General features: G+C 46.0%; 1 protein-coding gene and 1 non-coding gene across 2 annotated transcripts in view; one reads left to right on the top strand and one right to left on the bottom strand.

The window, feature by feature from the left end:
• LOC116463387 (uncharacterized) overlaps positions 1-10,110 on the bottom strand; it is a 20,544-nt gene extending 10,434 nt beyond the window's left edge. Inside the window, exons 1-2 of the transcript XR_009212039.1 lie at positions 10,043-10,110; positions 9,853-9,897 (exon numbers count right to left, since the gene is read on the bottom strand). This is a non-coding gene — a transcript (uncharacterized LOC116463387). The remainder of the gene's footprint in view (positions 1-9,852; positions 9,898-10,042) is intronic.
• An 88-nt stretch (positions 10,111-10,198) lies between these two features.
• LOC116463358 (ras-related protein Rab-22A) overlaps positions 10,199-23,271 on the top strand; it is a 60,443-nt gene continuing 47,370 nt past the window's right edge. Inside the window, exons 1-2 of the mRNA XM_032146430.2 lie at positions 10,199-10,496; positions 11,528-11,607. Of these exons, the coding sequence (XP_032002321.1) occupies positions 10,461-10,496; positions 11,528-11,607 (116 nt within the window). The 5' untranslated portion in view covers positions 10,199-10,460. The remainder of the gene's footprint in view (positions 10,497-11,527; positions 11,608-23,271) is intronic.

The following is a 23,271-nucleotide window of genomic DNA, read 5'->3' as shown; positions in this document are numbered from 1 at the left end:
TCTATTTTCATACTGTTCAAAATAGTTAAAACAATCAAGCAATGCACTCAGACCAAGCAAGATAACTTTACCAGCATCTCCAAAACCACCTCTTGCTTCCTTCCACTTACCACCTCCTGCAATGGGTAACAACTCTCCCGCCTTCTAACAGCCTAGATTCGCTTTGCACGGTTTTATAGTTTGTACAAATAGAACCATGTAGTGTGTACCCTTTTGTGTCTGGCTTTTCAGATGTTTGTGAAATTATCCATATTACTGATTAGAGCCATAGATCATTCATTCTTACAGCTGCATAGTTTTCCATTGTGTGAACATACCAGAATTTATAATTCTTTGTAGTCATGATAAATATTTGAGTAGATTGCAGTTTCCGACTCTTAAGAATCATGCAACTGGCCGGGCATGGTGGCTCACGCCTGAAATCCCAGCACTTTGGGAGGCCGAGGCAGGCAGATCATGAGGTCAAGAGATCGAGACCATCCTGGCCAACATGGTGAAACCCCGACTGTACTAAAAGTACAAAAATTAGCTGGACCTGGTGGGGCACGCCTGTAGTCCCAGCTACTCGGGAGGCTGAGGCAGGAGAATCGCTTAAACCCAGGAGGCGGAGGTTGCAGTGAGCCAAGATCATGCCACTGCACTCCAGCCTAACGACAGAGCGAGACTCCATCTCAAAAAAAAAAAAAAAAAAGAGAATCATGAGACTATGAACATGTTTTTTGAGAATATATGTCTAAGTTTTGTTGGGCATATAACCAGGAGAATTGGTGGGTTATTCAAATTCTTTTTTTAAGGTTTTCAGAGTACATATAAATCATGCAAATCTGTGCTGGAATCTTCCATCCCTGACGAAAAGCCCCTTGAAGCCCTCCAGCTGCTTCTTGAAAGGCTGTGCTTTCTCCTGCTGGGCTGTGAGCCCCAAATGCAGTGACCATTTCTCAAAGTGCCCAGTGCCTAGCCACAGCCTGCTGCACTCCTCACCTTGGCTACCAGGCACAGGACACTTTGACCACTAAGCTACTGGATTCCAGACCACACTGCCTCAACTTCCAAAACCTTCCCAATTAACTCCAATCTAGCTTCCGCTTCTTGGCTGTGCTGAAGTACTCACTGAGGTGAGTGAAGACCCCCTAACTGCCAAACTCCATGGCCTGTCTTCAATCCTCGTCTCACCTGACCCTTCCGGGGCAAGTGACATAAATAAATGATTATCCAATCAAAACCCTGGCTCCAAGGGTTTCCTGGTTTCTTACCTCCATGGCTAATTTCTAGAAGGCTCTGCTGCCCAGGGAGTACCCCTTCACCTTCTTCTCCAACATTCCCTCTCATTCTGCTCCCTCTCATCCTGCTCCAGCTACCACTCACCACTAATGACTTTCATGCCTCCTCTCCAGTCCTAACTGTGCTCCAGAACCCTACAAGGGGGCTTTCTGGTGTCCTCAACAATGCCACCAGGATCTGTGTCACTGCTTCTCATGTGCTGTCCAGTGCCATTCACTATGTTAGACCACTATGTTAGACCACTATGTTAGACCAAAGAAGGACAAGACCCATTCTAACGGTCAATGCTATTAGTAAATTAGCAAATGCTGCCACAGGAAAATACAGGGCTCAGGAAACACAAAGAAGGAGCGCCTAGCCCAGTCTGGGTGGAAGGGAATGGAGGTGTCAGAAAAGTTCTCCACGAGACCCTGTCTCTGAGTTGACCCTTCCCTCACCACCGGAACTATCTGTCAACCCTATTCCCACTCCCAGGCTCATCTCCTTGATTGAGACCCCACTCCCCTCACCTGAGCTGCAGGAACACACTGGGCATCCCACCCCAGCTTTTCCTCCACCAGTCTTTCCTTTCTTTAAAGCACAGAGCAGCTCTAGCCACTCCCTGGTTCAGATTCTCCAGTGGCTCCCATGACTCCATGGATAAAAGGCCAACACTTTACCTCACAATGGACTTAAGGGCTATGCATGGCCTGGCCCCCATCTCCTCCTCTCACCTCCTGTGTCTGTTATTCACCGTTCCAGACACACAGGCCTTCCTGCTAGTCCTTGACAAGGAAGAGCTGTATGCAGGAGGCTTTCTCTGGCTCTTCATGCGAGTATCTCCAGCTTGTTACTCAAATCTCAACTCAGAAGCGCCTCTCAGGGCTCCAGAGATGCCTTCTCTGGCCACTTGGCATTAGCAGCACCTGTATGCATGCAACCACACTGTGCTGGCACCTTCAGTCACACTCACCTGCTATACGTCCTTCTGCTTACCTCTTTAGTGTCTTGTTTCTGCTGCTGGACTGAAAGCTTCATACGAGCAAAAACTGGGTTCATTTTATTCACTTCTGTGTCCACAATGCCTAACATAGTGCCTGAGACTTAATAGGCCCTTAATAAATATCAGTTCAATGAATGAATGAATGAATGATGAATGAATGAATGAATGAATGAATGAATATAACAGTGAATGACGAGTCATCCAAAGGATAGTGGTTAAGATAAATTCTGGGCCGGGCGCGGTGGCTCACGCTTGTAATTCCAGCACTTTGGGAGGCCGAGGCGGGCGGATCACGAGGTCAGGAGATCGAGACCACGGTGAAACCCTGTCTCTACTAAAAAATACAAAAAATTAGCCGGGCGTGGTGGCGGGCGCCTGTAGTCCCAGCTACTCGGAGAGGCTGAGGCAGGAGAATGGCGTGAACCCGGGAGGCGGAGCTTGCAGTGAGCCGAGATTGCACCACTGCACTCCAGCCTGGGCGACAAAGCGAGAGTCCGTCTCAAAAAAAAAAGGATAAATTCTGCAGCCTGACTTCCTGGTTTAAATTCCACCCCTGTCACTTACTAGCTGCGTTACTTTGGGCAAGTTACTTAGCCTTTCTGTGCCTTGCAATAATAAAATGGGATTAAAAACACCCGGCCCGTGGACTTCTGTTACAACAATAACGTGTCACAGCAGAGCTTGACATGCTGTTAGTCCTAAGTAAGCGGCAGTGTTTGTACCACTGCTTGGGTTGCATTCCTAAGACAGAAACCCGACCATAATGCTTAGGGATGCCCTACTGCCTCCCAGGTTAAGCCTAAACCCTGGGCTGGTAAAGCAGATTCTTCAGTGACAGCCCCCAATGCTATCTCCCAGCCTATCCCACTCCCTCCATCACACACAGCCCTTGTTCCCAAGTCTCCACCCTTCTTTCTCACCAGGTCCCAAGCAGACCAGGATCATGCAACGCTCTGCCTTTGTACACACCGCCCAAATGCCCATCGCCTTCCTCCGCCTGCCCCAACTCAAACGCCATCTCCCCTCAGAAGCCTTCCCCTCCTATCCCTGTCCTGTCTTCTTTTTTTTTTTTTTCTTTTGAGACAGAGTCTTGCTCTGTTGCCCAGGCTGGAGTGCAGTGACACAATCTTGGCTCACTGCAGCCTCCAACTCCCAGTTTCAAGCAATCTTCCCACCTCAGCCTCCCTAGTAGCTGGGATTACAAGTGTGCACCACCACGCTTGGCTAATTTTTGTATTTTTAGTGGAGACGGGGTTTCACCACGTTGGCCAGGCTAGTCTCAAACTCTTGACCCCAGGTGATCTGCCCACCTTGGCCTCCCAAGGTGCTGGGATTACAGGCGTGAGCCACCGCACCCAGCCCTGCCTTGTCTTCTTACTGGCCCAGATCTGTGTTCCCTCTTTTGCCTGGGCCCTTGAGACACTGCAGGCACCTCCCTGCCAGGCTGTAGGTGTGTCAGGAGCTGTGCCCCAGGCTTCCCCACAACTCTATCCCCAACACTTTTGGGAAGGCTGATACCTTGGAAGACATGGAGAAACACGTTATGTACATGAATGACTTTCCAAGCATGGAAACTAATACCTGCCCTCACCTCTTATTTTTTTCCCATCAGGGTTAAACTATTTGGTATTTTCAAGGTCAAAACTACTTTCCCTTTTGTTAACTAGGTTTTGTTGCAAAATTTGTTTACAAGAGCTTATTTTGTGATGAAGAAAGCCATTTAAAACTCTTCTTTTTAAAGAGACAATTTGTGGGAATTGCTGATGTTCATCTGTTTGCCTCACAAGAAATAGAAAATACAGAACAACTAAAGTAGAATGCATTACAACGACGGGAAGGGAAGCAAGGTGGATCTGTTTCCACCACTCTGACTCTTTTGTTCCTTGCCATTCTCATACACAAACGGGAAAAATGAGACATGAAGTTTGAGCAACTTGTCAAGGGTTATTCAACAGAGGTTTTTCAACAAAGCTCAGCTATTCTAACTAAACCTAGTGGGAAAGATACTGATCCGGCTGGCTCAGCTAATCCACAGACCTAGGGGCTCTAATGGAATAAAATCAACTCTGAGCTACAGGAGTCAGCAAATCACCTTCCCTAGGCCAAATTCAGCCCACCACTTGTATTTGTAAATAAAGTTTTATTAGGACACACCCATGCCTACTCATTTATGTGCTATTTATGGCTGCTTTCAGGCTACAATAGCAGAGCAGAGACCTTCTAGCCAGCAAGCCCTAAAATATCTGATCCTTTCCAGAGAAAAATTGCCAATCTCTGATTTAGAGAACAGTTTGATCTCTGGGTTTTGTTCTATTTTCCAAGTATTAGATATTGCTCTTCAAATTATTTCAGTTGACAGGGAGATTTTTATTTTAAAAAGCTGAAAATCTTTGGTTCAAGTGTATATCATAGTTCAGAGAAAAAGTTCAATGGTTTGGTTTAGGATTGATTCAAGTGTATATCATAGTTCGGAGAGAAAGTTCAATGGTTTGGTTTAGGACTCAGATTAATATCGTTTCTCTGCTTTGGGGGCTTGGTTGTTGTCCTTGAGGCGATTTTTACAAACGTAGAACAAAGTGGGCAGATGACATGGAATGCTTTTTGCTCTGGAAAATGTCTTTTATTCAAGGTTGAACATACATTGCTCCTTCTAGCATTAAGATTCCAAGATTCTCTCCATATTCCATTGGCTTAGCTAATCCTGTTTTCACCAAAGGTCCAGATATCACTTGTTAGAACCTGGCTTTTCCCATAAATAGAAGTATATCGTCTTCCAAGCTCTTTCATAGATACCTCTTGAAAGCTAAATATTTGAAAAGAAATACACTGCCCCCCAAACACTAACATATTTTATGAGTCAGTCTTTTGAAGCTAAATGTATCTTACAAGAACTCTGCAGTGACTTCAGAATTGGAATCCAGCCTTCCAACTCTTCCTATAGATGTTTGATCATATGTGACACTTTCATCACACTCCTTTAAACCTTTTACTATGGAAATTTTCAAACATATACAAAAATAGAGAGACTAGTCCCCAGCAGCCAACTTCAACAAGTATCAACATTCTGCCATTTATCTTTCCATCTATCCCTCTCCTGACTTTTTATTTACTGTTTGTTGCAGTATTTGATAGCGGACTTCACGCATCAAATGATTTCACCCACGAATGCTTGTTTCTGTTAGATGAGGCCCTTTTCCTTCGAACAAAACCGTGACACTATTATCACATCCAACAAAATAATTATTAATATTATCTAATACCCAGTCCAACTCAATTTTCCCTGTCTCAATAATGTATTTTTATAGTTGATTTGTTCAACTAAAGATCCAAATATGACCATATATTGTCTTATGTTGATAGGTCTCTTAGGTCTCTTTATATTTGCAATAGGATCCCCTCATTTTTCACTCACCCATCCCTGACACACATTTAAGTTCTAATTGGCCAAGCAAACCTTATCAACAATAACACCTCTTCAGCCTCCATATGCTATAAGCAAAACTAGACATTCATAGGCCTGTAGATGCTTAGGCATAGACATACAGCTCCACCTTCCATGTGCAATTCAACATGAAAACCAATATGCCAGGCCATCCCACATACTTTCTGCTTTCAAGGGAAGAAATTTAGATTGCTTCAGCAAGCCAATTCTCTGAAATTAAATCTCTTCTGTGCTGCAATGGCCTGAAGACTCTGAATGATTTAAAAAACAAGACATCCATTCATTATGGCTCCCTTTTCAAATTAGCCAAACATAATCAAGAATCACAAAGTAAATCAGACAAAAGCCTCGTAATCCGTTATGGTTAACATTAACAACATTAATTGAGCACCTAGATCATGCGAGACATTGGGTTATAGAAAGGATGGCCTGTGTCCCTACCCCAAGGGACCTACAGTCTAAACAGAGAGGCGTCGCATCATTTAGACACAAATGCCCAAGGAGGACAACAGTCACAGTACCACCCAAACTGACATCCATCTCCTATCCCCTAGGTTAAGAATATTTATGAGGTTGATCCATGTGGTGGAATAAAAAGAAAAGAGCGGGCTGGGCACAGTGGCTCACGCCTGTAATCCCAGCACTTTGGGAGGCCGAGGCAGGTGGATCACGAGGTCAGGAGATCGAGACCATCCTGGCTAACACAGTGAAACCCCTTCTCTACTAAAAATACAAAAAATTAGCCGGGCGTGGTGGCAGGCGCCTGTAGTCCCAGCTACTCGGGAGGCTGAGGCAGGAGTATGGTGTGAACCCAGGAGGCGGAGCTTGCAGTGAGCCGAGATCGCGCCACTGCACTCCAGCCTGGGCAACAGAGCAAGACTCCGTCTCAAAAAAAAAAAAAAAAAGAAAAGAGCAGAAGGAACCACGTTTGACTGTGAATTCTACCATTCATGAGCTGTGCCACAATGGATAAGTTACTCAACCTGATTTTCAGTTTTCTCATCTGTTAAGAGGAATAATCCCACCTACCTCACAGAGTAGCAGCTGTTAACAATGAATCATAAGCTCTTACATAAAAATCCAGCAAAGATGATGATGATGATAAAATCACTGAATACTTTACAAAGCACTAGACTAGAATGTTTTCTGGCTATCCATCTAACCCTCACACCAGTCCTATGAGGCAACTCCCATTCTCATGCCATTTTCCAAAGAATTCAACAGAATGGGTGAGTGGTCCACCCAACGTAACACAGCTACAGGTGTGAGAGAGCCAGGATGTAGAGGATAAAACTTCAGGGTTCTTTCTGCCAATAATGGTATGATAATACCTCCCAATACTACCATGGGGAGGTGTAGAGGTAGAAGCAGGGCGACACAAATGAGCATGCCCTCCCGTACAGATCAATTATGTTATAAACTCCTAAGGTACAGCATTCCACAGCTCCTACCCTTGCCCAAACAGGAAGTCCCCAAGAGGCTGCCAGAGTTGTCCTACCCAAGGTGTGGTTACGTTCAGAGCCATAATGGTGGTTTCCTTCCTCATTGGGGCAAGTCTTCAGCTGTCTGCTAAAGAGTACTTAAGTCTTTTTAATCACAAGTCTCAAACATCTAACATTTGTTCAAATATTTGTCCAAAGATCGATCATAATTTTTTCCTATATAATTCCTTACTGCCTTTTTTGTACATACATAGGCGAAAAAGGACTGAAGGAGGGTAGCTGTCAGAAAAGAGGTGCAACTACCCTGTGGCCACTATACTGTGAGAAGGCTGACCTAGCCAAGTGGAAAGGGCACCTCGCGGAGAACTGAAGTCCTGGCCAATAGTCCTGGCAGATCTCCTAGCCAACAGCCAGGACCTATGCCACCCACATAAGTGACATCATTTTGGACTTCCCCAACTGAAACCACATTAAGCAGAAGCACCACCCAGTCTACTCACAGATTTGTGGAAAATCAAATGCTGTTGGTTTAAGCCATTGAGTTTTGGGGTGGTTAGATAACTGAAGCAGCTAGAAAACAGCTTTCCAGTCAGACCAAATACCAAATCTATGAATGAGAAGCACCATCATAGCAGCTAAACATTGTTTATCAATGGAAATGATACAACTCCTTCAATCCGAGCATGCCCATCGGCTGAAACATTCAGCTGGGTAAACCTGGATCTATACTGTACCAGGCTCAACAATGTTAAATAACTACTAATAATGATCACATTAATAACAGTAAGAGCAGCCAATATTTACCAAGTGTTTATTACATACTAGGCATTGTGCTAAATCCTTTATTCATTTAATCCCTTATAAAAGCCTTTTGAGGTGGGCCACTATAATGCCCATTTTACTGATGAGGTCGCTGAGGCATAGAGTGGTACAGTGACTTGCCTGGGATCACACTGCTAGTAAACAGTGATACGGGATTTCACTCTTGGCCATCTGATTCCACAGACACCGGGCTCTTAACTATCAGCTTGTTTTGCCCCTTCAAAAGTGTTATGCTACTTTAACAAAACTGTCCCTTGTTGGTTTTTTCTTGTTCTGTTGTTTTTGAGACGGAGTCAGTCTGTCGCCCAGGCTAGAGTGCAGTGGCGTTCACTGCAACCTCTGCCTCCCAGGTTCAAGCAATTCTCCTGCCTCAGCCTCCCGAGCAGCTGAGATTAGAGACGCGCGCCACCACGCCCGGCTAATTTTTTTATTTTTAGTAGAGACAGGGTTTCACCATGTTGGCCAGGCTGGACTCAAGTGATCTGCCCATCTCTGCCTCCCAAAGTGCTGGGATTACAGGCCTGAGCCACCGCACCCAGCCGAAACTGCACCTTCTGAGTTAATGTGTGTAAAGAGTTTAACACTGGGCCGGGCGCGGTGACTCACGCCAGTAATCCCAACACTTTGGGAGGCCGAGGTGGGCGGATCACGAGGTCAGGAGATCGAGACCATCCTGGCTAACACAGTGAAACCCCTTCTCTACTAAAAATACAAAAAATTAGCCGGGAGTGGCGGCGGGCGCCTGTAGTCCCAGCTACTTGGGAGGCTGAGGCAGGAAAATGGCGTGAACCCAGGAGGTGGAGCTTGCAGTGAGCCGAGATCGTGCCACTGCACTCCAGCCTGGGCTACAGAGCAACACTACGTCTCAAAAAAAAAAAAAAAAAAAAAAAGAGTTTAACGCTCTCTGGTCCATGGTAAGTTTTTAGTAAACACCAACTTTTACTATTAGGAAACCTGCAGATGTGGAAGGAAAGATGAGAGAAAGTACTGCATATGACTGGCATACAGTACGCCCCCAATTAATGTTAGCTATTTGGATGATTTATATAGGGCTTCTTCACCAGCAAGCACTCCGGTGCTCGGTAATTCTCTGTTTACAAGTAGGCTTTCCCCACACCCTGTGAGCTCCCTGCGTGTGGAGCCGTTTTCAACACATCCTTGCAGGCTGGGAGCCCAACACGTGGCCCCCAGAGCAAGTAGCTGCTCAGTAAAAGTTTCTTGACGAGAAAGAAAACGCTTCCTTCCTTCACCAGAAATGCGAACTTGGATTTCTAAGATGACACCTCCCCCAGGTACCAGCCCTTAACATGATTCCAAAGAAGAGGGCAAGAAGGGACAAGGGTCCCACCCAAGAAATGCGGGGGCCAATGGGTTCCATGGGATAAGAGATGGAGCCGGGCTTGTAGCCAGGACACTTGAGAACTCCGTGCAACCCCGTGGCCGGCCACACCGAGAAGGGGACCTCCCAAACCCCCCAGCAGTCCTAAAAGTCCTTAGGAAAAGGGCGAGGCCCTGAGAGGTAAGTCACCCACCTCCCAGCTGGCGGGCTCCCGGCCCGCCCTGGGTCGACTAGGACTTGAAACTAACCCTTCCTCCCATCCCACGGCGGCTGCAGGCGCAGGAAGAAAAGAAGTGACAGGAAGTCAAAAGTTTCCCCAACAAAAAAAATCCTTCCCCCGAGGGAAGGGAAGGGCTCCCACCCTCAGCCCGCCCCGCCCAGGGAGGACGGACCGCCACCAGTCGATCTAGGCAGTTGGGGGTCCCGCTGTTCTGGTCCCGACAAGGAGGGCCTGGCTTGAGGTTCCTCCGCCCCGCGCTTCGTGCACTCTGAATTCTTTGAGAGGGTCCCAGGGAGGGACAGGGGTGCCCCAACTCTTACTTACAGTCGTCTAAGTCATCCTGCAAGTCCACAAAGTACAGGGGGATCTCTGAAAACCAAGAAACACACAAGGAGTTACCAGGGGGCTGCGGCGAGAGGGGACGGGGTCGGGCAGGGGCCCCTCGGCCTCGCGGGGTGGTCACGGGGCGAGAGGGAGACTAGCACCCCTGGCCCTCGACCCCAGCCCCACTCACCCGCCATCTTGGGATGGGCCTAGAGGGGGTACCGGCAGGGGCGGGGGCCTGTAGACAGGGGCGGGGCCGTCGGCTGCGGGCCCCGCCCCCGGCCCGCGCCGGCCGGCCGGCCCCGCCCTCTCAGCGAAGGTGGCTGCCGAGGTGGGCGGGGAGGTCAGGTGACCCGGCCGGCGTCCCAAGATGGCGGCGGCGGCGGCGCCCGGAAGGCCGCGGCGGCGTCCCGGCTGCTAAGGCGGGCCCCACGCGGCTGGCAGCGGACAGGCCGGACCTAGGGCCGGAGGACGGGCGGCAGCCGCCTCTGCGCGGACCAGGGCTGGGCCGTGCGGCGGCAACGGCGCCAGGGGATGCTTTTGCTGGGCCTGGCCTCTCCCTTCTCAACTTAGGGCGGCGGCGGGCCCGCGCCCCTGGCTCCCGGGCCATGGCGCTGAGGGAGCTCAAAGTGTGTCTGCTCGGGGTGAGTGGCGGCGGGTCTGGCCGGGAGGGCCACGGGAGGCTGGGCTGGCGGGGACCCCGGATCCTCCATGTTCCCTCATCCCTTCCCCCCTCCCACGTCCGAGACGCTGTCTACCAGCCCCGTGGACCCTCCCTCCAGGTCGGGAGCCGTCCCGCCCACCTCTTGCACCCTCCAAAAGGTCCTGGAGGCCGAAGGGACCCTTGCACTTCCCCTCCCTGGAGCCCGTGGACTCTTCCTGCCCCACAAAGAGCAAACAGCCCCCCCTTGCCTCTCTATTGCATCTGGGTTAAGAGAGGCTCTTAAATAGTTTTCTCCCAACTTAACAAGGTATTATTTGGGAGTTGGCCAAGTCTTCCAAAGTAAAACCAATAACAGGTCTTTAGGTTTTATAAGCAGCATTAGCCTGCTTTGTCTCTTGGGTGTTTTTGAACTTATGGGATACCCCTGCCACTTACCCAAAGAGTTACTTTGCCAAGTAACTCTTCCTGTGGAGAAGAGGGGTGTTCAAATCAGGAAGCCCCGAAGACTAGTTTGAAGCTTCAGCTTCCTGTCTTGTCAGGAAAGACAAGGTGTTGGCCATTTCAAAGCCTTCTTTCTGAGATTGATGCTGTCATTCCAGAGTTTCTGCCTTAAAGATCGGCAGGAACTCCAATAACTAATCTTTATTCCCTCCAAATAGGGTGGGGGTAGGATTCATCAGGGATTACTCAGAGGTAACTCAGGAGTTCAAAGTTTACTAACATATGTTAAAAAGCAAGTGGACTTGTTACTTTTTACACGAAGCAGAAACTTTGGGTCTTTCAAAAGGTCCCAATCTGTCTTAACTGCAAAAACCTCTCCCTTTTAGTACAGTTGGAATTTCCTAATTACTCTACTGAATTTTTATGACAACCGCTTTTGTGTTCCTCAGTTTATAAAATTTACACGTCTAGGGTGATTTTTCTAAAATCCTGAACTTATGCCACAAAGTAGTTTTTGGTGTCTGCCAAAAGGTAAACTTTTTCTCAGTCCCTCATCTCGTTCTCTTTCAGGATACAGGTGTAGGTAAATCGAGTATCGTGTGGCGGTTTGTGGAAGACAGTTTTGATCCAAACATCAACCCAACAATAGGGTAAGAGATTTTTATTTGATACACATCTAAAGGTGCATTGAAAATCCTTCCAAATACATAGTGTGTTACAGGTGTAGGCCCTGCGCTTTATAGTCATTGAATTCTGAGTCGCTGGTTCGCATCATCTCTGGAAGGACTCGAAAGAGTCCAGTGAGGATCTGTGTATTTTAGGAAAATTATCTTCGGACTTGGGGGTGAGAACTTCAAAATGCAAATATGAATTGGAGTTCTACTAATTATTAGAATAGACACAGAAGCTTCAGTCTATAAATATCAACAACAATTACACCTTGAAATAAGGCAGATGAAAATAGATCCTGGTGCTATTCTTTCAGGCATATCAAGTAAAAGACATTTAAATGGTTTTTGTCCTTCCTGAAAGTAGCAGGTTGAGATCTGAACCCTTACACATTCCTGTACTGGTAGTAATAATAAATTAATACATTCATATTGAAATGGAAGGTTTTTTCAGTTCTCTGGTTCTAATGTAAAGTTGATTGTTCATATGTTTTTGTCTCTATAAGAAAACTTTTCATTTTGCAATACTAATCCTTTGACTACATAAGAAGTTGTGTTTTATAGGCTTTAATACTATGTTAACCTTATAAAGCTAAATAGGTGCTGTGCTCTAGTTTTATCATGAAACCCTCAAATGGTTTCCAGCATTTAAAGAAAAAATCTATGTTATCCATCATTAGGATAAAATTGGCCTTTGTGCTCTATGCAGATCGTTCTTTGACTAATAGAGAAATATTTTACAGCCCAGGAGAGAAACTGCCATAAGATTGTCCCCTGAGAAATTATGCTGTCAGAGGTTTTTTATTTATTATTTATTTATTTATTTATTTATTTTGAGACACAGTTTCACTCTTTTTGCCCAGGCTGCGGTGCAGTGGCGCAATCTTGGCTCACTGCAACCTCTGCCCCGGGTTCAAGCGATTCTCCTGCCTCAGCCTCCTGAGTAGCTGGAATTATGGGCGCCCACCACCATGCCCAGCTAATTTTGTATTTTTAGTAGAGACAAGGTCTCACCATGTTGGCCATGCTGATCTCGAACTCCTGACCTCAGGTGATCCGCCCACCTCAACCTCCCGAAGTTCTGGGGTTACAGGCATGAGCTGCCGCGCCTCACCTATGTGTTCAATATTTTTTATCTGCTTTTTTTTTTTTCACCCAGGCTGGAGTGCAGTGGCACAATCATGGCTCACTGCAGCCTCAATCTCCTGGGCTCAAGTCATCCTGCCACATCAGGTAGCTGAGATCACAGATACACACTACCACACCTGGCTAATTTTTTTTATTTTTAGTAGAGATGGAAGTTGCACCATGTTACCCAGGCTGGTTTTTTTTGTTTGTTTTTTTTTTGTTTTTTTTTTTTGAGACGGAGTCTCACTCTGTCGCCCAGGCTGGAGTACAGTGGCGCGATCGCAGCTCACTGCAATCTCCGCCTCCCGGGTTCATGCCATTCTCCTGCCTCAGCCTCCCCAGTGTAGCTGGGACTACAGGCACCCGCCATCATGCCCGGCTAATTTTTTTGTATTTTTGGTAGAGAAGGGGTTTCACCGTGTTAGCCAGGATGGTCTCGATCTCCTGACCTCGTGATCTGCCCGCCTCAGCTTCCCAAAGTGCTAGGATTACAGGCGTGAACCACCGCGCCCGGCTAGCCAGGCTTGGCTTGAACTCCTGGGCTCAAGTGATCCACCCACCTCAGTCTCCCAAAGTGCTGGAATTATAAGTATGAGCCACCACACCCAGCCTATCTACTTTTTTTTTGTTTTTGTTTTTGTTTTGAGACGGAGTCTCGCTCTGTCGCCCAGGCCAGAGTGCAGTGGCGGATCTTGGCTCGCTGCAAGCTCTGCCTCCCGGCTTCACGCGATTCTCCTGCCTCAGCCTCCTGAGTAGCTGGGACTACAGGCGCCCGCCACCATGCCCGGCTAATTTTTTTGTGTGTTTTTAGTAGAGATGGGGTTTCATGTATTAGCCAGGATGGTCTCTATCTCCTGCGCTCGCGATCCGCCCACCTTGGTCTCCCAAAGTGCTGGGATTACAGGCATGAGCCACCGCGCCCGGCCGCCTATCTGCTTTTTTAAACCCTACGGGTCTCCTACACATTTGAAAGCATGGGGATGAAATTCACCAATAAGTTTCTGCAATTAAAATGCTTTTCTGTGTCCTTTAAGAAAGAGCTGGGTATGACACGTGTAAAACATGACCCCATCCTTCTCAGGGCCTGCCTGTCCCTACCTGCATGGGAGAGTGAAGTGTTGGGAAGTGACAGCAAGTACTGCTGGTGATTCAGCGAGTGACACACTTCACACTGAGTCAGAGCTGAAAACCCAAAACCCACAAGACACCCAGACACCACCTTGGCTAGAAGTGCTCTCTCAAATGAGAAGAGAGAAAAGTGAAGGGTGTAGCTTCATGCATCTCGGTGAGGCCCGCCCCGTCCTGAGTGTCCACTGTTCCCTTTTTGCCAGTGGCTCCTGAGCTGCCTCTAGTCCACTCTGCACCAGGAGATTTGGCTCACATTTTCAGGAGATTTGGCTCACATTTTCACATACAAGGAAAATCGCATACAAGGCTTTCTCCTCATTTTCTTTTTTCTGCCTTTTTTTGTTTCTTTTTCCTCAGTTTTAGAAGGTGGCTTCCTCCTTTGTGACCAACCCCAAACATGCCCCTGAGCTCTGGAGCCCCACCTCTTCATGAGTTACCCTGTGTCTTCCTCAGCCCTATCATCTTCTCATACCCTGCACACAGGTTCTGAATCCACCCCACTCCACCACAAGAGCACCCATTCCCCAACCTACTGCTCAGATGGTGGAACTCCTGAAAGAGAAGTTACCACTTCCTCAACTGCTGCCCCCTCCTCAGCCTCTTGTCATCTCAGCTCCGCCCTGGCATGCCACTAAAACCACCTTCCCTTGGTACCAGTTTCCATCTAATAGCCAAAGTCAAATGGCCTTTTCTTGGTAGTTTTCTTTATTCATAGAGTGCCTGCTATATGCCAGGTGCTAGACTGGGTACTGGTGCCTAGACCAGGGATCGGCAAACTGTGGCCTTTTTGCCCGCCTCCTGTTTTTGTAAATAAAGAGTTACTGAAACAGTCACACCCGATTATTTACTTATTGTCTTGCTGCTTTTGGGCTACAATGACCAACTTGAATAGTTGCAACTAAGACTTGATGGGCCACAAACCCAAAAATATTTGCTGTCTGGTACTTTTCTGACCCCTGGTAAGTTTGCTGACCCCTGATTTAGACAATGGACTTCTGTCCTCGTAGACCTTACCTACAAGAAGCTACGTTATGACTAGTGTACAGGAAATGATTTATTCTTTTTCTTTTCTTTTTTTTTTTTTTTTTTTTTTTTTGAGACGGAGTCTCTGTCTGTCACCCAGGCTGGATTGTAATGACACGATCTTGGCTCACTGCAACCTCTGCCTCCCATGTTAAAGCGATTCTCCTGCCTCAGCCTCCGATGTAGTTGGGATTAGTTGCACATTTGGGAATCTGCCCGCCACAATGCCAAGCTAATTTTTGTATTTTGAGTAGAGACAGGGTTTCACCATGTTGGCCAGGCTGGTCTCAAACACCTGACCTCAGGTAATCTGCCTGCCTTGGCCTCCCAAAATGCTGGGATTACAGGCATGAGCCACTGCGCCCAGCCAGAAATGATTTATTCAACCCTTTTCTGTGCTATGAAGGAGAAATGTGCAGTACTATGAAAACGTGTGACAGGGATCTGACCTGGGCCTGTGGGGATAACTGATTCCTACAGTGATCAGTAAAGGTGTGAAGCACCTAGCAGCACTGACATTTAAATATTGAAAGATGAATGGATTAAGTTTAAGAATAAAAGTTGGCTGTGTGCGGTGGCTCACGCCTGTAATCCCAGCACTTTCGGAGGCCAAGACAGGTGGATCACCTGAGGTCAGGAGTTCGAGACCAGCCTGGGCAACATGGTGAAAGCCCGTCTCTACTAAAAATACAAAAATTAGCCAGACGTGATGGCACACGCCTGTAATCCCAGCTACTTGGGAGGCTGAGACAGGAGAATTGCTTGAACCCAGGAGGCGGAGTTTGCAGTGAGCCAAGATCGCGCCACTGCACTCCAGCCTGGGTGACAGAGCAAGACTCCATCCAAAAAAAAAAAAAAAGAAAAGAAAAGTTTTTGAAGAATGGAAGTGAAGTAGTTGGTGGTGGTGAGGGACGGTGGGTGGGTAGGAAAGAACTAGAATGGGCATGAGGGACAGCAAGGACCGTGAGGCAAGAGGGCGAGGGAGGTTGGAAGAGGGGTCAGGAGGCTGGGGTGGCTGGAGGACCCACAGCAAGAACCAGGAGAGACGGCAGGGAGGTTGATGAGCCAGCAGGGACCAGTCCACAGGGCCCTGGAGTCTGGGGGAGGAGCCAACATCACTTACTGCAGGACACATCCCCGCTTCTCAGATTGAAGCTCCTCTGTCTTCTCTAGTTCCCTTCCTGCTTCATAACCGTGCTTCCTCAATGCAGTCTCCTGGCCTCTCATACTGATTTGATAAATGCTGGTCTTCCCCAAGCTGTGTCCTGATTTCCCATGTTTCTCACCTCCCTCCGACACCTCACCTTCACCTGTATAATGTGACCTCTAAGCCCATGCCTCCAACCTATGATTTGGACCTAGTCTCCTAAAGAACTCGATCTTTGTTCCTCCTCCAGTCCTGCATACCTCACACAGTATCTGTGTTCTTCCCTAAGGACTCGCCTGTGTCGTATCATGGGGAAGAGCATGGGCCTTGAAGAACCATGCTTCCTAGACTTAGGGCCTTGACTGTGTGCTAGCAGGGAGAATACCTGCGCAAGTGACAGAGCCACTCTTTTGGAGGTGCGGGGGGAGGTCATAGTCCTGCCTACCTTATAGGGGGTTTTAGGAGAATTCCGTGACTCCATACACAGAGTGGGCATAGGAAGTGTGCAGTAAATGGTGGTGGTACGTAGTGGTACTGTCATCGTATCCCTCTTCACCCCACCCCCAGCCCAATCCCCAAACCCCATTCATATCCATTTAAGAAAGGGCCCTCTGGGACCCCTTCCTGAAGGAGAGCTTGGGCCCTCCTTCCCATCCTCACATCTGAGCCCTCATCTTGCCGGGGCTATTGAGCTGATTTCAGAACCAGTTGTTCTGTGGCCTGGCTCTGCCACTTGGAGTCAGTTCTCCTCATTGTTGCTGTGTGAGCTTCATTAAAGACAAGTTTGATCCCCTCAGTCAAAACCACGGCAGAGGAACCCTTTCCTAGCCCGGGCCCAGCCTCATCTCTCCTGTGCTTCCTCCATGTTTTTGTTGCTCACTTCCTCCCCAGCACGCACCAAGCAGCACCCGTTCCACACCTGGGTTTTTGGCACATGCTGTTCTCTTTCAGGGTCCTTTCTTTTCCTTGTCTCCTTGGCAAATTCCTGATTGTCTCTGCAAACTCAGGTACATGTTAGTGGCTCTAAAAGTTGCAGACTCCAGGGTCAGCAAAGGCCAGGCAAAGAATGTAAATGAGAGATGGACCAGGTAGAAACACTGGAGGGAGGCTCTCAGGCATGAACTGCCCAGACTCCCTGCCCTCCCTGTATCAGGTCCCCTCGTTCATCTTCTTACCTCCAGGGACACTTTGCTTCGGTCTCCTTCGGCATTGTCATCCCTTTGTATGTCCAGATCCCAGGGTTCTGAAGTAGACTCCTGCCCATTTGCATTTTGTCTCCTCTTGTTTGATGTCATGTAACTCCAATTGTAACCACAGCAGGGATTTTCAAAGCTGAGGCTTTTTTTCAGACATATGCATGTCTCTGGTCCCTCTTCCAGGATTCCAGGAACCCCCTTCCTCCACACTACATATATGCTGCAAGAAGAGGAGGCCCCCATTAAAATCACCACCATAGTGAGCCATTGTGTAGTGAGCCTATTGTGTCCCTCAAGTGTGCTAGAGTAGAAGAGTGGCTCCCTGCACGTGGGTGAGTCCTACTGCAGCAGCACCAAATTCCCTCTTAAGCTCTAGACCTGCAGATTCTGCTCCCCATAGAGCCTGTGCCCACAGGTGGCCCATAGACACCTAGGGACTGTCCATGTATGTCACTGAGCTCATCAACTCTCTCTCAGAGGCTTGGATCTCTGCTGCTCTTTCCATGGACCTTGGGGTAGAGGAAAGGACCAACTGTCCTCAGGTACTCAAGCCAGCAACCTCAGCATCCTTCTCAAATCCCTCCTAACTCACCATCTCCTCCCCCCAGCCAGTGGTAAGTCACTCGCTGCTGTCCAAGCCACCTCCCAAATATCCCTCCTTCTCTATTGCTGTTATATGACCTCTAGGGCTTCATCTTCCTTCATGGAGGTGAGACATGGACGCTAGACTCTGATTAGATCACAGCTCTGCCATTTGCTAGCTAGTTAGCCCTGGGCAGTTTATTTTATGTATTTATTTTTTGAGATGGAGTTTTGCTCTTGTCGCCCAGGCTGGAGTGCAGTAGCGCAATCTCGGCCCACTGCAACCTCCACCTCCCAGGTTCAAACGATTCTCCTGTTTCATCCTCCCGAGTAGCTGGGATTACAGGCACCCACCACCACGCCCAGCTAATTTTTGTATTTTTGGTAGAGATGGGGTTTCACCATGTTAGCCAGGCTGGTCTCAAACTCCGTACCTTAGGTGATCCACCCACCTTGGCCTCCCAGTGTGCTGGGATTGCAGGCGTGAGCCACCGTGCCCAGCCAACCCTGTGCAGTTTAATCTCTGATCTCTTTCTTCATAAGCAAGTAAGGATAATGATAGGACCAGCTCCATATTGTTAGGAGAATTCCAAGAGAGGTGTATTTAAAATGCTTAGGAAAGTACCATGGATACTGGAACTCAATAAATGGTGGTTATTATTCTTTTTTTTTGAGACAGAGTCTCATTTTGTCGCCCAGGCTGGAGTGCAGTGGCGCAGTCTCGGCTCACTGCAAGCTCTGCCTCCCGGGTTCACGCCATTCTCCTGCCTCAGCCTCCCGAGTAGCTGGGACTACAGGCGCCCGCCACCGCACCCAGCTTATTTTTTGTATTTTTAGTAGAGATGGGGTTTCACCGTGGTCTCAACCTCCTGACCTCGTGATATGCCCACCTCGGCCTCCCAAAGTGCTGGGATTACAGGCGTGAACCAACACGTCCGGCCTATTATTCTTTTTTAATTTTTTATTTCTATTTTTTAGAGACAGGGTCTTGTTCTGTCACCCAGGCTGAGGGACACTTTGAGCTCAGCGCAGCATCAAACTCCTGAGCTCAAGCAATCTTCCTGGCTCAGCCTCCTGAGTAGCTAGGACAACAGTAGCACAAGCAGTACGCATCACCATGCCTTGCTAATTCTTTTTATTTTTTGTAGAGATGGGTTCTCACTGCGTTGCCCAGGCTGGTCTTGAACTCTTCGCCTCAAGCGATCCTCCTGCCTTGGCCTCCCAAAGTGCTAGGATTAGGCATGAGCCACAGCATTTTGCCTATTCTTTTGTAAATGTTTAAATCTTTTTAAAATTTTATAATTATTTCTATCAAAGCAATGTGTATATGGTTTTTAAAACCTGAAATAGTGTTACGAGGCCAAGTGTTGTGTAACAGTACCCTACTCTGAGCCATTCCCTGGAGGCTTACTGTTGCCTTCGCGTTTAGCTATTCTTTCTGATTTTTTCTCCAAATTTTTTCATAACATGCATGCACAGGTTGAGTATCCCAAATACAAAATGCTCCAAAATCTAAAACTTTCTGAGCAACAATATGACACTCACAGGAAATGCCCATTGGAGTATTTTGGATTTGAAATGCTGAACTGATATAATGCAAATATTCCAAATTCTGAAAAATTCCCAAATCAGAAACACTTCTTTTATTTTTTCCAAAATCGGAAACACTTCTGGTGAGCATTTCAGATAAGGGATACTCAGCATGTACTGGTAGTTGTTGATCCCTCTCTCCTCCCCGCCTCCTGTTTAAGGCAGTATCTACTGATTCTTTTTCTTTGGAAGATGGGAATTTTGCCATCCTCCTCCTCCCACTTCCTTGTGCACATTTGCCCTCGCTCCATCTTTCCATTAAAGTTCTCTCATTGGGAGTCAGTGTGCCATAGTGTTTAGAGCCAGCCTGTCTGCCTTTACCTCCCAGCTCTAGCACTTAGTTGCTCTGTGGCATTGGACAAGTTATTTAATTTTTTTGTGCCTACATTTGCACATTTGGGAATCCTCCTTGGCATCTAATTTGTAGGGTTGTTGTGAAATTGAATTCAAACACATAAAAATTGCTTAGAATGGTGTATGCCATATGGAAAGCATTTGTTATTTCTTAGCAAATGACAGAATTAAATTTTAAAAGCTTATTTTTTAATCTCCTACTATGGTTTTGAACTTTATATAAATGGAATTAGTATACACACACACACATGTAGTTTGTTTCTAGGACGATTAGACTAACATATGGAAAAAAAAAATGATTCTTGACCCTTACCTCACAAAGTAAACGAGTAGAAACAGATCACAGACCAAAATTTAATAAGGCTATAAAAGTTCTAGAACAACATTGGACATATAGGACACACAAAAAAACAAAGCATAAAAAGAAGCTGGAGTTGATCAAAATTAAACATTTTTGTTGAATTCAGCATTTGTTGAATTAAATCACCTTGGCACCTATGAATTTATATATGTGTATGGGTGTATTTCTGGATTCCCTTTTCTGTCCCATTGGTCTATTTGTCTGTCCTCAAGCCAGTACAATATTGTGTTCATTGCTGTATATGTATAGAAAGTCTTGGAATCAGATAGTATATGTCATCTAATTCTATTGTTGTTTTTCATGTCTGGCTCCTCTGGGTCTTTTTCATTTCTGTATAAATTTTAGAATCACAGTGTCCATTTCCTCAAAAGAGCCAGGTGAGATCTTGATTGGGAACACATTGAATCTCTTGACTAATATGGGAAGAATTGGCATCTTAACACTATTCCATTTTTGATCCAGGAACATGATATATTCACTGTTAATGTAGGTCTTTTATCGTTCATTCAGTCTTTTACCATTCAATTTGATGGTTGTCTCTAGGTTTTTTATAAATGCCCATTATCAGGTTGAGGTTGTTCCCTTCTATTCCTGAATTAATGAGATTTTTTGTCATGAATTGTGTTGAATTTTATTAGATGGTATTTTACATATTTTGAGCTGTTCATGTTCTTTCTGTTAAAATGGTGCATTACAACCATTGAGAGTTTAATACTGAAATATTGAACCAATCTGGCACTCCTAAGATAAATTTCTCTTGGTCATTACACATTATTATTTTTTATATATTGCTGGATTTGATTTACTAAAATTTTGTTAAGGATTTTTATCTGCATGTAGTTTTCTGTAATAATCTTTCTCTAGTTTTGGTGTCAGGACCTCATCAAAAGAGTTGAGGAATGTCTTCTCTTCTACTTTTTTGGAAGAGTTTGTGTAGAATTGGTATTATGTCTTCCTTAAAGTTTTGGTAGAATTCACAGATGAAACCACCTGAGCAGAGAGTTTTCTTTGTCTGAAAATATTTAACTACAGATTCAGTTCCTTCAGTAAATACTGTAAAGGCTTATTCAGGCAACTATTTCTTCTTAAGTAAGTTTTGGTAGTTTGTGTCCTTCAAGGAATTTGTTCATTGTATCTCTGTTTTTTTAATTTATTGGCATAAAGTTGTTTATAGTATCCACTTCTTAACCTTTTAATGCTTTGGGATCTGTAGCAATACCCCCCCTTCCATTTTTGATAGTGCTGATTTGAGCCTTCTCACTTCTTTTCCTGAACTATCCAGCTATCAGTTTATCAATTTTATTCATTTTCTCAAAGAACCAGTTTTTGTTATCTGAGCATTTAGAACTGTAAATTTCCCTTTACGTGCTGGTTTAGGTGAATTTCACAGATTTTGATATGTTGTGTTTTCATTTTCATTTAGTTGCACCTATCGTTTCTCTTGTGACTTCTTTGAGCATTGGTGTCTTAGAAATATATTTTCTAATTTCCAATTCTTTGGGTATTTTCCAGAAATTTTTCAAGTATCAATTTCTAGTTTATATCTATTGCGGGTACAGGCACGGTGGTTCACACCTGTAATCCTAGCACTTTGGGAGGCCAAAGCGGGTGGATCACTTGAGGTCAGGAGTTCAAGACCAGCCTGGCCAACAAGGTGAAACCTCGTCTCTGCTAAAAAATACAAAAATTGGCCGGGCGCAGTGGCTCATGCCTGTAATCCCAGCACTTTGGGAGGCCGAGGTGGGTAGATGATGGGGTCAACAGATCGAGACCATCCTGGCCAACATGGTGAAACCCTGCATCTACTAAAAATACAAAAATTAGTTGGGCATGGTGGCGCGTACCTGTAATCCCAGCTATTCAGGAGGCTGAGGCAAGAGAATCACTTGAACCCTGGAGGCAGAGGTTGAGTGAGCCCAAGACCATGCCACTGCACTCCAGCCTGGTGACAGAGCAAGACTCCATCTCAAAAAAAATAAAATAAAATACAAAAATTAGCTGGGCATGGTGGTAGGCACCTGTAATCCCAGCTACTCGGGAGGCTGAGGCAGGAGAATTGCTTGAACCCAGGAGGTGGAGGTTGCAGTGAGCCGAGATGGCACCACTGCACTCCTGCCTGAATGACAGAGTGAGAACTCCGTGTCAAAAAAAAAAAAATCTATTGTCGTCAGAGAACATACTCAGTATTATTTCAAACCTTTTACATCTCACATTTGTTTCCTAGCCTAAGATGTGGTCTGTCTTTGTGAATGTTCCATGTGCACTAGTAAAGAATGTGCATTCTGCTACTGATGTGTGGAGTATTCTGTAAATGTTAATTAGCTCATTTATAGCACTGCTCCTATCTCCAGTGTTTTTACTTTTTTCTCTTATTTTGCAGTAAAAGAGTATTTGAAGCAGCCCTAATGAAAGATTTGTCTATTTCTGTTTTTAATCAGGTTTTGCTTCATGTTTCGAAGCTTTTTATTGAGTGTATATGCAAGTAGCATTGTTTTATATATTATTTTTATATAACATGCATGTCATATGTATTATATATTATATGTGTGTTATATATCATATATATGAATTATATATCTCTTAAATGTATCTGTGTTATATATACATAAACAGAGACAAGGTCTTGCTCCGTCTGCCAGGCTAGAGTGCAGTGGTGCAATCACAACTCACTGCAGCCTCAACTTCCCAGACTCAAGTGATCCTCCTACCTCAGCCTCCTGAATAATAGGACCATAGGTGTACTCACCACATCTGGCTAATTTTTTTCATTTTTTGTAGAGCTGGGGTCACTTTGCTGCCCAGACTGGTCTCAAACTCCTGGGCTCAAGCCATCCTCCTGCCGTGGCCTCCCAAAGAGCTGGGATTACAGGCATGAGCCACCTCACCAGGCGTCATTGTTAGATTTTCTTGATGACCCTTTTACCATCATGAAATGTCTCTCTTTTGTCCCTGGTAAGAGTGCCGTTCTGAATTCTACTTAGTCTGATATTAATTTAAGCTCTTCTGCATTCTATTTGAATATCCCTTCCCATGCATTTACATTTAACCTATTTATAGCTGTATTTTTCAAGTGGCTTTCTTGCAGATAGAATTATAGGCTCTGCTTTTATATCTAATCTGACAGTCTCTGCCTTTTA

This window comes from Hylobates moloch, unplaced genomic scaffold, assembly GCF_009828535.3.
Source record: "Hylobates moloch isolate HMO894 unplaced genomic scaffold, HMol_V3 SCAFFOLD_34, whole genome shotgun sequence".
NCBI classification, from domain to species: domain Eukaryota; kingdom Metazoa; phylum Chordata; class Mammalia; order Primates; family Hylobatidae; genus Hylobates; species Hylobates moloch.
Note: the sequence above shows the minus strand (reverse complement) of the source record. Positions and strands in the feature narration are given on the sequence as shown.